The 15,518-nt window shown below is 36.6% G+C and overlaps 1 protein-coding gene across 4 annotated transcripts in view; it reads right to left on the reverse strand.

Moving 5' to 3' along the window:
- Nucleotides 1-4,877: 4,877 nt before the first annotated feature.
- ARID4B (AT-rich interaction domain 4B) overlaps nt 4,878-15,518 on the reverse strand; it is a 140,938-nt gene continuing 130,297 nt past the window's right edge. For 2 of the 4 annotated variants that reach the window (XM_037895274.2, XM_043544324.1), the window contains 4 exons: nt 14,722-14,835; nt 12,702-12,917; nt 9,632-9,778; nt 4,878-6,638 (listed from right to left, as the gene is read on the reverse strand). In XM_037895274.2, the coding sequence (XP_037751202.1) occupies nt 6,508-6,638; nt 9,632-9,778; nt 12,702-12,917; nt 14,722-14,835 (608 nt within the window). In that variant the 3' untranslated portion in view covers nt 4,878-6,507. The remainder of the gene's footprint in view (nt 6,639-9,631; nt 9,779-12,701; nt 12,918-14,721; nt 14,836-15,518) is intronic. The other 2 variants (XM_043544325.1, XM_037895275.2) reach the window with 1 other exon arrangement.

Below are 15,518 nucleotides of genomic sequence, written 5' to 3' on the forward strand. Positions count from 1 at the left end.
TGTGGAACAAAACAACTCTCAATTGAATACCTACCGGACACGGAAAATAAAAAGTATTGTAATGAGGCGTCCTTCAAGAAGGAACTGTAAAAGGAAAGATCTCAACCTGTCACTAATATCTAAGGCAGGGGTTGGCAACCTTTTAGAAGTGGTGTGCCGAGTCTTCATTTATTCACTTTAATTTAAGGTTTTGCGTGCCAATAATACATTTTAACATTTTTTAGAAGGTCTCTAGCTATAAGTCTATATAGTATATAACTAAACTATTGTATGTAAACAAGGTTTTCAAAATGTTTAAGAAGCTTCATTTAAAATTAAATTAAAATGCTAACCTTATGCTCCCGGCCTGCTCAGCCCGCTGCCAGCCTGGGATTCCATTCACCTAGACCGGCAGCGGGCTGAGCGGGGCCGGCGGCCGGGACCCCAGACCGGCAGTGGGCTGAGCGGGGCCGGCGGCCGACAGCAGTGTGCCATTAAAAATTGGCTTGCGTGCCATCTTTGGCATGCATGCCATAGGTTGCCGACCCCTGATCTAAGGTCTTCAGAACCAGGGGACCATTCCCTTACTTTGTCATGTTTTGATTGGAGAGAGTCAACTACTTACGTTAATTTTCTACCTATGTTAATTTCTTGCTTTGATCATTTTATTTGAATATTCACATCTGTTTGACATGTGAGAAAACAGGTATTCCTGGAAATTCAAACACAATATTCACATTATTACAAATAACCTGTGTCCTCAAAACACTTATTTTAAATGATTGGCACCCACTGAATAAATTTTTGATATGGATCCCACTACCAGGGGCTTGAAACCTGCTCTCTCTTAATAAGGGTCTTCATTACAAGACTGTCAGATATTCAGTAAGTACAAATCCTTGTCTCTCAATCTTCCAGTACAAACATTATACTCTATCAGATCCCTTACCATAACACAAACTCATCTCCTGGAAACAAACTTGCACAGGATTCATTTACACACCAACTTCATTTCCTTCGCACAAATACATATTACATTTTCTGTACTTGCTATGTTACACTATATTTAGGCTTGAAGGGATTATATTTTATTAGTAAATGTCAATTTTGCTATATGCACAAACCAATGAAAGCTATTTATATCAATAATTGAAATTTACATATAAGCATGTTAAGAAAAATGCTGCTTGAGAATTCATTTGAGTTTAAGGATATTTATTTTGTATATTTGATCTGTTTACAAATTGTGTTTAAAGTTATAAAGTTTTAACTTTTTTAATCTCACCGTTTACTGTCATCAGTCTCCCCCACCATAATTTTGCAAAATTGAAAATTTAAATTGACAATCTAAAAAATGCTTAAAAATAAATGTCAACCTTATTTAAAAAAAATCAAATTCAGGCAAGCCTAACTATAGCATATGACTTTGACAGTCATCTACAAGTATACAAAATATAAGCTGTCACAGCTGCGTATATAGTATAGATAGCAAGAACAAAGAAAAGATGGTTCTTGGAAGATTATGCAATGTATACACTATAGCCTAAGTGAACGACAGGGGTGCAGTTGACTTAAAGGTATCTTTACAGTCTCCTGATTGTGGGGCCATCCAGGTGTCAGTTTTATTCCATGCCCTTGCTGCAAGTTAGAACTGATCTCAGGATGATGTCTCTTGTGCCAGTTGCCAATGGGACATTTCTGCTACCAGGGATGCCCTGGCCATTGCTCATGCTAGAGAGGCCAAGAGGAGCTTGGTTAGGAGCCTCAGCTGCAGCTCTGTGGCACCCAAAGTTTTCCACAGGCAAGGGCAATCGTCAAGGGACTACATCTGCTGGATTTAGGCAACTCTTGTGTTGTGGGACCCAACTGAAAAGTGCTGCAGTGGAGGAGAAAATTTGCTTCTCAGCCTACAATTTCAAAAGTTTAGTAATTTTCTGTGGCTAGGATGGCACACCTTAAAGGAGCTTGATTTTCAGAGAGTGGGCTGTTCAGAAGTTTTCAAAAATCAAGCCCCCTTTAGGGTGTCAAACAGTGCACCCAGAAACTGAAGCTATATATTTACTCATTTTTAAAAATTAGGGCCCTAGTTCTTCATATTAAGGAATATTAAGTGCCCAAATACGTCATGTGTTTGCTACTATAAGAGTAATATAATTTTGAATAAACATAGCCAATAGTGTTATGATGTCACATTGTATCATATTATGAAGAGGAAACCTTTCTTTTCAAGGAAATATTGGGATATAGACCCGTAGGAAACTCAGAAAAGTTTGCTACATTAGTGTTTTTTCGGGGATGGGAGGGTTTTACTACAGATGTTGGTTTTCCTTTAGATATGAAAAGGATTGAACTGCCTGTTCAATTTTCTCACATCCATGATCTGCTGGGTTATAAAAAGACTCAAGGATTCACTGTTTGCCATGAGATGAATTGAAAATTCTGCTCTCTACTTCTTCTGAGTCTCCAAGGCGGGGGATGATGTTGCCCTCCTTCAGCAGCCAGCATTCTCATGGAAGTTTCTGGACCAAATTCAGCTATGTGTAAATTACATGTGGAGCATGCATTGGCTAGAAAATAAACTGATACACTTGATTTGCTGGCAATTTAAATAAAAAAAAAAAGTAAACACCAAAACTTTTGGGGGGGGGAATTTTTGGCAAATCAGTAAGTTAACAAAATGTTTTGGGTTGGACAGAATGTTTCATTTTGATTTTGGGCACTATTTAACAAAAGCAAAGGAAATTTGGAAATGAAAGGCTAGAATCACCAGAGGACTTAGGCACAGATCTCAAAGCCAAGAAGGAACCTCTCCTGTTGAAGCTGTTTAAATAATTAAACATTAATTTGGTCACAGTAAGAAAGTGACAGTATAGCCTGGTTGTTGAGTACTCACCTGGGACTGGGACAGCGGAGTTCCAATTCCTGCTCCAGAAAGGGGATTCAAATCTGGGGCTCCTACATCCCAGGTGAGTACCCTAACCCCTGGGCTATTTGTATAAGGAAGGAGCTCCTCCTTGATTTTATGACTGGCACTCTAAGTCTGCTTGAGAATCTATCCACACAAAATCGAAACATTTTGTTAAAAAAAAATCAATCATTTTGGCATCTCAATTTTTTTTTCCCCTGATAATTTGCCAAATTCTATACAAATTCACAAAGTGTTTTGGTCAATCCAAATCTGCACTTTTTTTTTTTTTGTGCAAAAAAGTTTCAGATGAAGAACTGTGCCCAGATCAAATCCTAAGTAGAAGTCTGCGTCAAATTGGTAACTGTGTACTCACATTTTTGTTTTGGAATTGCTAATGTGAGAAGGACAGGGGGACAACTTTCAGTTCCATCTAGCAGCCACAGGCGTAAGAAGGAATTGCAGGTCGGTTGGCCCATTATTCCCTTTATGCTCTTGGATGGGTGGATGGGGGTGGGGTGGGTGCAAGGACACACAAGGCACAGGTGTGGCCCAACAGACACTGCAGGCAAAAAGATTACAGTTTTGAGTGCTTGGGGTGCATGAGACCCACCAAGAGTGGAATGTATATGGACAAGCACTTGAAGAATTTTTATTACTTATGATATGAGAGAAGGAAAAAGCTCAAATGATTCAAAGAGTCTAGGAAATTTGAAGGTCTGACAGGTAAAAACATTTTTTTCTTGGAATTAGTGAGATACTGAGCTGCAGAGTACCATTTACAGAGAATTGCTTTTCGGAATGGAACTTCACTCTAGAATCTCTAGAGCAATTTATAATACTGAAATTATTCATTAAATCACATGGAAAGAAATACAGTAAAGAAAGGGATAATATCTGTATTTGATGGCATGGCTGCCTGCAATATTATTCTACTGCTAGTGAGAGTATCATTCACCTTAATGAAAAATGTGTGGTTTCTAGCTTTCCTCTCCACTTTCAAGAAGCAAAAAAATTCCCTTCAGTGAGAAAGCTCCCAAAAATAGATAAATCAGATTTCTGGGGAAGATGGATTAGGGGGGAAGATAACAAGGAGTAATTAGACCAAAAAAGATACAGGAAGGATAGAATCCTGACCGGCTTACTGAGACTGACTTCCACTAAAGCCAGTAAGTGTTTTATTAGAGTAAAAGCTATTTGTCCAAAAAGCAGATGCAGAAGCATAGTCCAGTGGGTGAACTTTGCCCTCAGTTCCACAGGAGCAATTCCCAATGAAACCAATGCAAGTTACATCTACTGATGGGGAAACACCGGCACATGCTTAACTTTACTACTATGACCAGTCAATTAAGTCATTTAAATCAATGGCATTTCTCATGGTCCTAAAGTTAAGCATGTGCCTAAGTGTTTGGAGGATTGGGGCCTCAGATGGCAGAATGTTAGTAATAAAAATAATCAAGCTGTGCTAAACTGCATATTAATTATTCGTTATTTAACAAAGTCTCATTGATAATATATCAGATTGCACATGTAATAGCATTTTAATCAGATGAGTGAAGTTTGTATGCATAGGATCAAATTCAGACCTAGGGTAAGCAGGAGCATTTCCAGTTATTTCACTGGAGTTCTGCTTTCACCTCATCTGAACTTGGCCAATAGATATTAGAGGTCAGCAAATACCTTAAGCATCTTTTCTTTCACATTTTCAAAACTAACAGAATTAAAGTGGCTCAAATCCAGTCTTTAATTATACTGATGTAACCTCATTTATGTCAATTTGCCAAATTAATCAGTAGCATGGCTCTGTAGAGGATGAATTTGGCCAAACTGAGAAGAGAATTTGGCCCAGTATATTTTTCTCAAAATTATTCCTTATATATTTATTTCTTACAACACAACCAATACAATTAGCTTAACTGATTCTACAATTGCGTGTCATTTAAATGAACACACTAAAATTACTTAATTAAACTGTTAGAAACAAAATCAGGGATTCACAAACTATGGCATTTTATTTCAGAGGCCTTTGCTTACATTTGTACAATATATTACATAGTTCTCCATTGTCTTCAGAACCTAATATATATTCTATAGCTTTTTTCTATAAGCTTTTCCTTCAACGTTTGTCAACAAATTTTTACAGTCTTGTACAAATCTGAATACTTTGAAACCATTTTCAATAAAATCAGTTACCGTAAGCACACACTACGAAGACTGAAAACGCTTTTCTTAGAAAAGTCGAATGTAAAGGATTCTGACACTCTAGCATCTACAAACAAAACCTTTTGAAATTACATGTTGTATTGCCAAAAAACAAAGAAAAACATGCCAGCCCCTTTTTCCCCCAGCCAAAAGAAGTACACAGAACTACAATTAAAACAGTAAAACAATCTGTACAATAAAGTACTGTGTATTAACAGTGCCAGGTATTAAATAGCTTGAATGAACACTTCCGCAATATACAAATGTCTTACAAAGATGTATAATTAACAGGAGAGAGCTTGGGATTCATACAACATAAAATCAATACATGTGAAAACAGTTTTGAGTTGGGTCTGGATTTTGTACAAGGCATTTTTTTAAAAAAATGAATGTCTAACACTCAGCTAGCTATTTATATTAAAAACAACTATCCTTTTGTGGCAGTGTTCATATCAGCAACCACAAACGATATTAACACAGCTTTCTCCTTCTTGAAGTCCTCTCAGTTGCAGCTCGTAATAAAATAAGCATTACAAATGAAATATTTGTTGCTTTAAGGGAAAAGAAACATTTACAAGAAAACACAAAAATATAACTGTTATAATCCATTATGAATAAATATACACTTTAAACTGGCTAAATACAATCTTTATACATTGTTTAAGATTTAATACAGTTTGATAGCCATTTTCTTCCTTTTGTCATAATGTATTTTATCAAAATTAAAAAAAATACTGATTCATAGAAAAATGGCAAAGTACAGTAGTTCCATTCCAATTAATGGGTTATTAAAACCCATAGTAACCTATTAGCCTAATTCAAACCTGTAAACATTAGTCAGTCTTTTTAAAAGAGAATCTTCATATTTGGTTATCAGGACTGATGTCAAAACATCCTACTAACTGCAGGTTTTGAATTTAATACATGTGCTTGACTTATACAATTAAAGCCACTGTGAGGTGACTTAGAAGTTAAAAAACAATTAGTTTGTACAAATGAAAATAGGTTCAATATTTGTCATAAATAAATGGAAAAATATCAAATGTTCCAGCTTTAACAAAATACCAGGGAATACATGTACAGTAAGCCTTAACACATCAATTAGGCCCAACCAACAACTGTATGCTTACTGTACTGTCTCTACAGGCAGTGAACAAACAGCCTCTCCATTTGCCACAGTGGAAGGCCTTCGAGTCACTAGACATACAATTCCCAGACAAGTTGGAAACAATTATTGCTTGAGGAAAAGCAGTTTGTTGTACTTTTTCTTCATAAAAGTGCACTTAAGTGCAAAGTTAGCTTGTCAAGAAACAATTTTTAAATACAAAATAGTGCTTGTCTGAATTTTGTGCCACTGTGCAGTATAAAAAAAGTGGCCCTCAGCAGCCATTAAGTGCAAAGTGCTTTGGCAAGTCCTGCTGTCACCTGCACTCAACTGACATCCCATTTTGTGATGAACTTGACATAGATGGTTCTGCTAAAGTTAACATAACTGCAGCTGTAATGGAACTGGAGGAAGGTGAGGAAGAAGAAGATGATGTAATAGTGGCACCTATGACAAAGAAAAACAAAAAGGTTTAAATAAATGTACTAAAATAAAATAAAAAAATACTTTGCATGTACATTAGCATCTCTTACCCGACGACCTCAAAGCAGATAATAAACATTAAAGGGACACCATCAACTTAAAACCTAGCCAGTTAAAATAATAAAAATAATTAAAAGTAGTTTCACCCGCTCCCAAGTGCCCCTGCCAATTGTTGTGATTTTGCCATCATGTTATATAACAAGAGTAGTGCAGATCAGAAGCTAATTTTATTTTGTGGCTCTTGTCACATGCCATTGGTGGGGGGTTAACAAAAGGTTCTAACCCTGTAATATAAGAAGAGTCGGTATCCACTGACTCCAACAACTACTACACATTTTTTTTATTAATAATTAATTCTTTACAATTTCTTGTCGCTGTGTGAAAGACCAAGACAAACAAGACAAACAAAAATGTATGGTCCATTATACTACATTACTATACATTAGTATTACTATAAGGTGGGCAAACAATTGGTTGAAAAACCATATTCAGGGAATAGCTGTCAATGGTTCCTGTTACACTGGGAGGATACAAATAGTGGAGTCCCAGAGGGGTCTCTCCTGGGCCTAGTATTATTCAATATTTTCATTAATGACTTGGATAATGGAGTGGAGAATGTGCTTATAAAATCTGCAGATAACACCATGGTGGGAGGTGATACTTTGGAGGACAGGATTAGAATTCAAAATGACCTTGATAAATTGGAGAACTGATTTGAATCAACAAGAGGAAATTCAGTAATGACAAATGCGAAGTACTATACTTAGGGAGGAAAAATCAAATGCACAACTACAAAATGGTTGGGCAGTAGTACTGCTGAAAAGGATCTGGGAGTTATAGCGGATCAAAATTTGAACATGAGCCAAGAACATGATGAAGCTGTGAAAAAGGCTAATATCATTCTTGGGTGTATTAAGAGGAAAGTCACATATAAGACACAGGAGACAATTGTCCCACTCGACTTGGCACTGGTGAGGCCTCAGCTGGAGTACTCTGTCCAGTTTTGGGTGCTACAGTTTAAGAAAGATGTGGCCAAACTGGAGAGAGGGGAACAACAAAAATGATACAAGGTTTAGAAAAGCTGAGCTATCAGGAAGGTTAAAAAAATGGACATGTTTAGTCCTAAGAAAAAAAGAGTTGAGGGGGCAGCTGGTAACAGTCTTCAAATATGTTAAGGGGTGTACCAAGAGGACTATAACAATTGTGCTCCATGTCCGCTGAAGGTAGAACAAGAAATCATCTGCTGCAAGGGACATTTAGGTTAGATATTAGGAAAAACTTTCTAACTATAAGGATAGTTACCAGGAGAGGTTATATAATCCCCATCATTGGAGATTTTTTAAAAAGACATCAATCAAACACCTGTCAGAGATGGCCTAGGTATACTTAGTCCTGCCTTGATGCTGGGGGATGGACAAGATAACCTATCCCTGTTGCTTCCAGCTTTACATTTCTATGACTTCACTGTTTCCCCTTATAATCATGGTGTTGTCAAACATACAAAGTGAACAAATGAAGAATAGAGAAAACTAATATTTCTCTCCAATATCTTTCAGCAGTAATAATATATATTATTTATAACAACAGTATGTATAACATTTTCAGAGAGAAGTGTGACTTAACATGGTGTTCCTTTAAAAGTAGTTAATGAAGTAATGACTCTGTGGCTAATGGAGAGCTAATATTTTATAATTTATCATGGAAATCATGATAAATTATTTTATAGTAAATTATGATACTTATCTGTAAAAAAAATCAAGCTAGTAATATTGAATTTTGCATACATTTACTAGAAAAAGTTAGTTTTATAATTCTTCAAAAAAATGTAGATCCTCTTAGAGAATAAAATAGAATACATCCCTCTGAAAATGTTCTTTTCATATGGAGTGCTGTTGACTAAAAATGTTGGATACCTGAACTGTATTTTTGTGGGATTATTTTTATTTGAATTCTTGAAGAATTTCTAGATATCTATACAAACATTTTGCTGACAACTTTACAAATGCTATTAATGTGAATGCCAGCCCAGGACATTGCATGAATTTGCCATACTTCTCAGATGGCTGCACTGAAATCCCTAGAAACAGTGTCATGTGGCATTGTCAGGTAGTTTAAGTGCAAACATTTAGGCTTTGTATTTTAAATGATTATATACACTTAATATTAAATAGAAATGTTTTCATGAATTTCAGTGAAAACCACTTTGCACTGAAATGTTCCCCTACAGTTTTTATAATACAAACACAGCGGTCCTGTGCTAGTATATGAAATAGAAACAGATGAATTTTATTAGGTTTTCATTATCTGAACAAGGTGCAAAACAGTAAGAAAGTCAGTATAAATGGTGAAAAGTACATTAGATAATTAAAACTGAAATTAAAAACCCCCCAACTAATCTGTCATTGCTTAAAAAAAAAAAAAGCAGCCCATTCTGGTAAATCACGTAAGCAAGTGTTTAACTTTAAGCACATGAATAATCAGAGTCAATGTGATTACTTATGTGGTTAAATTTAAGCTCCTGCCTAAATGCTTTGTTGGAGTCGGGCCAAAGATAGAAGTTTGTCTTTCAAAACATATTTTTTTTAACCTGACAGTATTCTTTAAAAAAATAAAAGCTGCATTAGTAGTGAAACAAAAGGAACTTGTGTACTGGATTACAGTATCATAATTTCTATTGTTGGCATCTATTAAAATGACAAATGTACTTATATGGTATGCTGGAAAAACAATTTTTCATGAAGAGTTACCCAACATTTATGGAAACATAAATGTTACATGTGTTACAAAGATCAACCCAAGAAAAACATTCTTTTGGACTTTTAATTTAACTTGTTGGAAATTAACAGGTATATGCATTAGAAATTTTTGGCAGAGATCTAAGGGCCACATTCCTCAAGTACAATGGGTAATCCCACTGCATGGCATACAGAGGACAGAATTTAACCTTAAGTACTTACTTTCCCGTTCCTTTTTCTTCAAGCGCTTTCTTCTTCGGTCAATCGAAGCTACCTCAGATTTTAAGGACAGGTAGTGTTTCCTGATTTCTTGCAATTTTTCCTGTAGGATTGTTATGCGCTCTGCACTTGTCAGATTTTCCAGGTCGGCTGTGAGTTAAATAACACCTCAGTTAATTATTAATATAGAACTGAAGTTTCCATAAAACTTTCTAGTTGTAAATTCTTGGGAGATGTTCAGATCCTATGGGGAGGGTATCGGAAAAGTATCAAGATAGAGGACAAAGCAGCTAAAAACCACAGCAACTTTAGTTGCCATCTATCACGATAGAGAGACAAGGTGGGTAAGGTCATATATTTTATTGGACCAATCACTGTTGGTGAAAGAGAGAAGCTTTCGAGCTACACAGAGCTCTTCTTCAGCTCTGTGTAGCTCGAAAGCTTGTCTCTTTCACCAACAGAAATTGGCCCACTAAAAGATATTATCTCACCCATCTTATATCTCTAATACAGTATCTTGGAATCACATAGTTACAACACAGCCAACATCTATCAATACAGATTTTTCTCCTCAAACACCATGAGTGGCAGACAGGAAAATATTTTTGAGAGAGGGGAAAAAACAAACAAACAAGGTTTTTTGTTTTATGTTTATGAAGATTAATAAGCATTTTCAGGATTAAATATCCAGAACTGAATCCTTAGATGGGCACAAATGGGGTCAAAAACAGTTTAAAGTCTGTGGGCATGAGTCTTAATTCGGGACAAGCAGAGCTCTGACAAAGAGAGTAGCATGGCCATCAGGGAGCCAGCCAGTTATGGCTTCATGATTCTGTAGCACAGTCTGTGCTCGCTCCAATGTGAATTAGAACATACTAGGGGCTGCTCTAAGTGAGGGACCGTACAATAACTGAGGATCAGTGTAGCATAACAGAGCTCTTCCTCCTTCCCTATCTACTCCCAATATGCCTCTTCTTCCCCTGGCATTTTATCCTGGGATGTTGGTAGGAACAGGCACTGGCTCTGATGGTTTTACTCGCACTGAGAGTTCCCCTCTGCAGGGAAATTCACAGGTGACCAGTTATGGTTAAAATTCAACTCCTTTGTGCCACCTGAGAGATGCAAAAAAGAACAGATCTGATCCTGTGTCTGATGTGCAGGAGGGTAGGGAAGAAGGGAATAAAAAAAGCACCCTTATGGGAGCTGTGTGGGAAATCTGCACATCTCATTTGAGCGGATTACTGAGTGGGGTTTGGGTAGAGCAGGGGCATGACAGGTGGATGAAAGCACAGCACAGAGCCACATAGTTACAAACTTCTGAAGGAAAACAGAAAGCTATGCCTGCTATTCTCCCATCAGCAGCAGAAGTGGAATGTGACCCTGGTGTGACGAAGGAATTATTTTTAATTATGTTTCTTACAGTAGTGCCCAAGGACCAACCAAGAATGGGGTCCCATTGTGCTCGGCACAATACAAACACAAAGTTGCAACAGATTTTCCTTTTCCTGAGATTCTGTCCTCTCAATTTCTTCACAGTTTCAGCAAGTAAAGTTTCTTTACTCTCAAGCTTTACTCACAGATTTAGGATTGGGCTCCAAGGGTTTAGCATCAGATTCTCTGGTCCTTAAAATGACTGAAGATGGAAAGTGAAGAATTCCCTGTGTGTAGGTGAATTCTCTGCTCCTTTTTATTCATGCATGTGTGCTTGGGGGAGAAGAGAGGATCATGGACGGTTTTATGACCAAGACCTAATTATCTGGACTTTTAAAATCAAAGCCGTAACACCTGGCTCTGAATTGTCCAAAGTGACATTCTAACTTGACCAGTGGAGCTCTTGAAATGGACGTAAAAGCCATGCAAAGGAATACAAATGAGACCTCATCACCAAGAAGAGAAAAGTCTTGACAGCCACTTCGGGGTGTGCAAGAAAGCAGTGCCCTTCTATAAAACTGAAGACATGAAGCCTGAGAAACCTGAATTGGAAGCTGATTTAAAGGTTCCTGATTTCCCAGCTCTATTTTTTAGGAACATAAGGGTAGGAGAGGATTGGCAGAAAAGTCTGAAGGGAGCGAGTACAATTTTAAACTGCCCTCTTCCCCTATCCCCCTTGAGCCCCGCTACGCTTTCAGCAGTAGCTTGTAGCCCAACAGCCACTTCTAGTTCCCACTTTACAAAAAAAAACAACAAAAACCTAAAGTCTGAGTTTACAACAGAAACAGAGCTGAAAATGGCTGTTGGACCACAAACTATTGCTGAAAGGGCAGATGGACGTATGGAGGACAGGATGAGGGGAAAAGGGTCTTAAATATGTTTGTTACATTAAATAAGAGGTGTTGAAGCCTTTCCCCATGTATTTTCTGTTGCCCTCCTTTTCTCCGCAGTGGAAGGATAGTGTTGCATTAACTGCCCCCTTCCCAAATTGTTTTCTAAAAGAAGGATTATTTAAAAAAAAAAAAGAAGTTAAAATGAAGTTGCTCTCTAGTAGCAATAAGGCACTGTGGGGTCTGCATTAATCAGTTATTGATGAATTTTTCATGTGGATTAAAGTACATTCGCTCCAACTTCATGCCTCACAACACACCAAAGTTATCCAAGAACAGCTGACTAATACACAAAATGGAGAAGTTTATTGCTATAACAGGATATAAATCTGTTCTGGTTCCAGTTTTGCTAAGGTAAAATGGAACACAAAGAAATTTAACTGACTACCAAGTCTGGGAAACCTCTGAGGGATCATCACAGGGGGGAAAAAAAGGTACACAAGTCAACTTAAACATAAGAAGTATGAAATTCACACCAGTACTGGACAGTTTGCACAAAAACCTAAGAATGACTTTAAACCCTATGTGTAAAAAAATAAGTGGTATATAAGAAAGTGCACAGGGGTGGGCTTTCTGCATTTTGATCACAGTAAGTTTCACCCAAAAATAATTAAAAGTTAATCTTAGAGAAAGATAACTAAATTCAGAAACGTTAGGACTGAAAGTAATTCTGAAAGAAAATACTTTAGTATTTTATTTACTATGTCTTGCTACAAGAACAAACTAGATCTAGTTTAAAAAAAGGCACTTACACATTTGAAAACTCCATTTATAAACTTTAGGCAAACGATTATTCTGTTCCTTGAGATCAGATTCCTTCTCTCCATTTTTCCCACATTTTCCTGGAGATTGTGTTCTTGCAGGTGATTTGGTATGGTGAGACTTCATTCCAGTGGAAACTGATTTTGCTGGCTGAGACTTGGTCACACTTTCACCAGCAGAAAGTTCTTCACTATCACTGCTGTTTGCTGAAGAAACACAAAAATACACAACATAGGTTTATTTTATTATTCAAACCACTAACTCCTCAAGTACTGGTTCCAAATATCAGAAAAGGATTACACCTCTTTTTCAATATATAAAGGGTAAAATGCATCCCTGGTGAAGAGAGGGAGGTACAGAGTGGGCAGTAGGATCTGAATTGCAACCCCATGTGTTGCCTATAGAGAAGGTGCTTGCTTATGTTTATACAGAAATATTGATTTGTAAGTAGGCCCAAAAATCTATTTCTTAAAAATAGTTTTGAAAATAGTCAAGCGAGGCTTGGTAAAATATGAATAAAGTGAACCAAGACAATTTAGACGCAAGCTGAAGATAAGTTAGGACACAACCCCAGGTCATATTGTAAATATGTTTGGTCCTACCTGGTTTCTATAAGTGTTTTAGATACAGTGTTAATGTTTTGGAAAATGCTATTTATATTAATAGATATTGCTATGGCATTTATGCAGATGTTAATTAAGATGACAATGTTAAATAGCCAATAAAAAAGTAGAAAATATTTAATTATGGTAAAAAAAGTAAATTTAATGTTAATTAATTAAGGAGTATTATTATAATTGATTATTAAAAGGGTAGCATGCTAATTTTAGATTAGGCACACGCATCCACCACCAAGGTACTGTTAGAGAAAGGATTATGCCCATTCTCGTCATTTAGGTATTGATCACCCCATAATGCATCATTTCCTCATCAAATGTGAGTATAAATGCAGTACAGATTATATTGTAATGCCTGTTTGCTTAATTATTTTATATTAAATAAAGTTTTTAATTTTACCACTTACTGAGTCATTCACAGTCCTCCAATAAATTAAATTATCTGTAACCACCCTGCTGGCTCGAGCCATAAAGAATTCAGTTTGGTTTTATTTGTTATTTTTAAATTACTAACGGGGAACATATAAATCTAAGGTTACGCATGACCTGCCCTTAAGGTAAGTAAACGGGTAGGTGGTGGGGTGTGTGTGAAAAAATAAAAGTCAAACTTCGGCCCCTGAAAGTCCTGCACAAAAACTGACTACCTGGGCCTTGTGTAGGGAAGAGTGAATTTCACCTCCAGAATTGTTCAGGTAACATCAGAGTATATTCAGTAAAGATGTAGCCTCCATTAGAGGATAATGCAAAGCAACTGTCTAGTTTCATAGTGCAGGCAGGAAAATGATCTATATATTCATCAATTAACATCTACTTATGAGGATATCCTGATGTTACCTCTTCATTTTTTATTTGGTTTACTTTAAAAGTCAGATGTACTTATAATGTGTTCCAATATGCAGCAAATAGTTTAGGTGGATGAATACAGGTCCTGTGTAATTACACTGGCAGTACTGTGTAAATAATACCACCTCTAAATTATGTGAAATTGTGTGAAAACTGACCTTGCATAGTATGTAAGTTCACTTTGCATAGAGTTCCTATTCCCTTCCTTAAAATGTATGTATTTCCACACCCCAAAATATTTTCTTTCCTTCCCTCTTTGACAAAAACAGGCCCCGTAAAGTGCCACGTGCTTACAAGTCCCACTGAATTCAATGGGAGCTGAAAGCTTTGAGCACCTTATAGGATCAGTGAGAGAAACAGCATAGCAAGAAATTTTAAATACTCTTGCACTCAGCGAAAACAGCTTAATCATTTTAACATTTATTATGAATTCTCTACTTAGCACATTTTTCTAAAATGTTATCTTTATATAAACACTTCCTTCACTTGTCACGCAAATACAAGATGTTCTAAGTCTAGATCTCATTTTGCACCAAGTTGCTATACTTACTAGTTTTGCTCTTCTTTTTGTTGTTCACCACTGATGTTTTGTGGCTTCTTTTCTGCTTTTTTGAGGAACCGCCTCCTCCCTGAGCATCTTTAAGTCTTTTTTGACCTGTACAGATTCCAATTTTAACAAATCATTAAATTCTTGGTGAAAACACTATACAACTTTGTATTTTAGGTGTTAAGGCATATCTATCTATATTAAAGCCTCAGGCAGATCCTCTGAGATTTAAGTTTACAGACAATCGTGACTTTTCTTCTCAGCTGCCATTAGCAGGATTTAATTATTTTATGTGTAAGCACAGGTAACTGATAATGGGGGGTGCATGGGAAGCAGACAGTTTGCTAGTAGAAAGAGAAAATGTGTTAGATGTTTGCAAGTAACTAATAGGTCATATGATTGAATACAATTTTTCCTAACACATATGGACCTTTTGGTGTTTAAGTACTCCAAATTAAACAGGCATTTGTTCAGATGGCAAATTTATCAAGATTCATTAAAAGTGAAAGAATCAGAAAAGACCTCCACTTCTCTTTGATAATAATATAGATTTCAAAAAGCCTTAAGCAGTCTTGCAAACTGTGGAAACCAACAGTACCAACAATGTTATCAGAGTGCATTCATAGAACATGTAAGGCACCAACCAACAGTATCAGGTGTTTTTTTTTGGTGTGTTTTGTTTTTGTTTTTTTCAGATGAGATGGGGTAAGTATGAACTCTAAAATTTAGGAATCCCTCTGGCTGGTGAATCAGAAGCATCCAGCAATACCATAATAAAGTAAGATCCCACCACCCTGTGA

The sequence above is a fragment of the Chelonia mydas genome, chromosome 3 (genome assembly GCF_015237465.2).
Source record: "Chelonia mydas isolate rCheMyd1 chromosome 3, rCheMyd1.pri.v2, whole genome shotgun sequence".
Classification (NCBI taxonomy): domain Eukaryota; kingdom Metazoa; phylum Chordata; order Testudines; family Cheloniidae; genus Chelonia; species Chelonia mydas.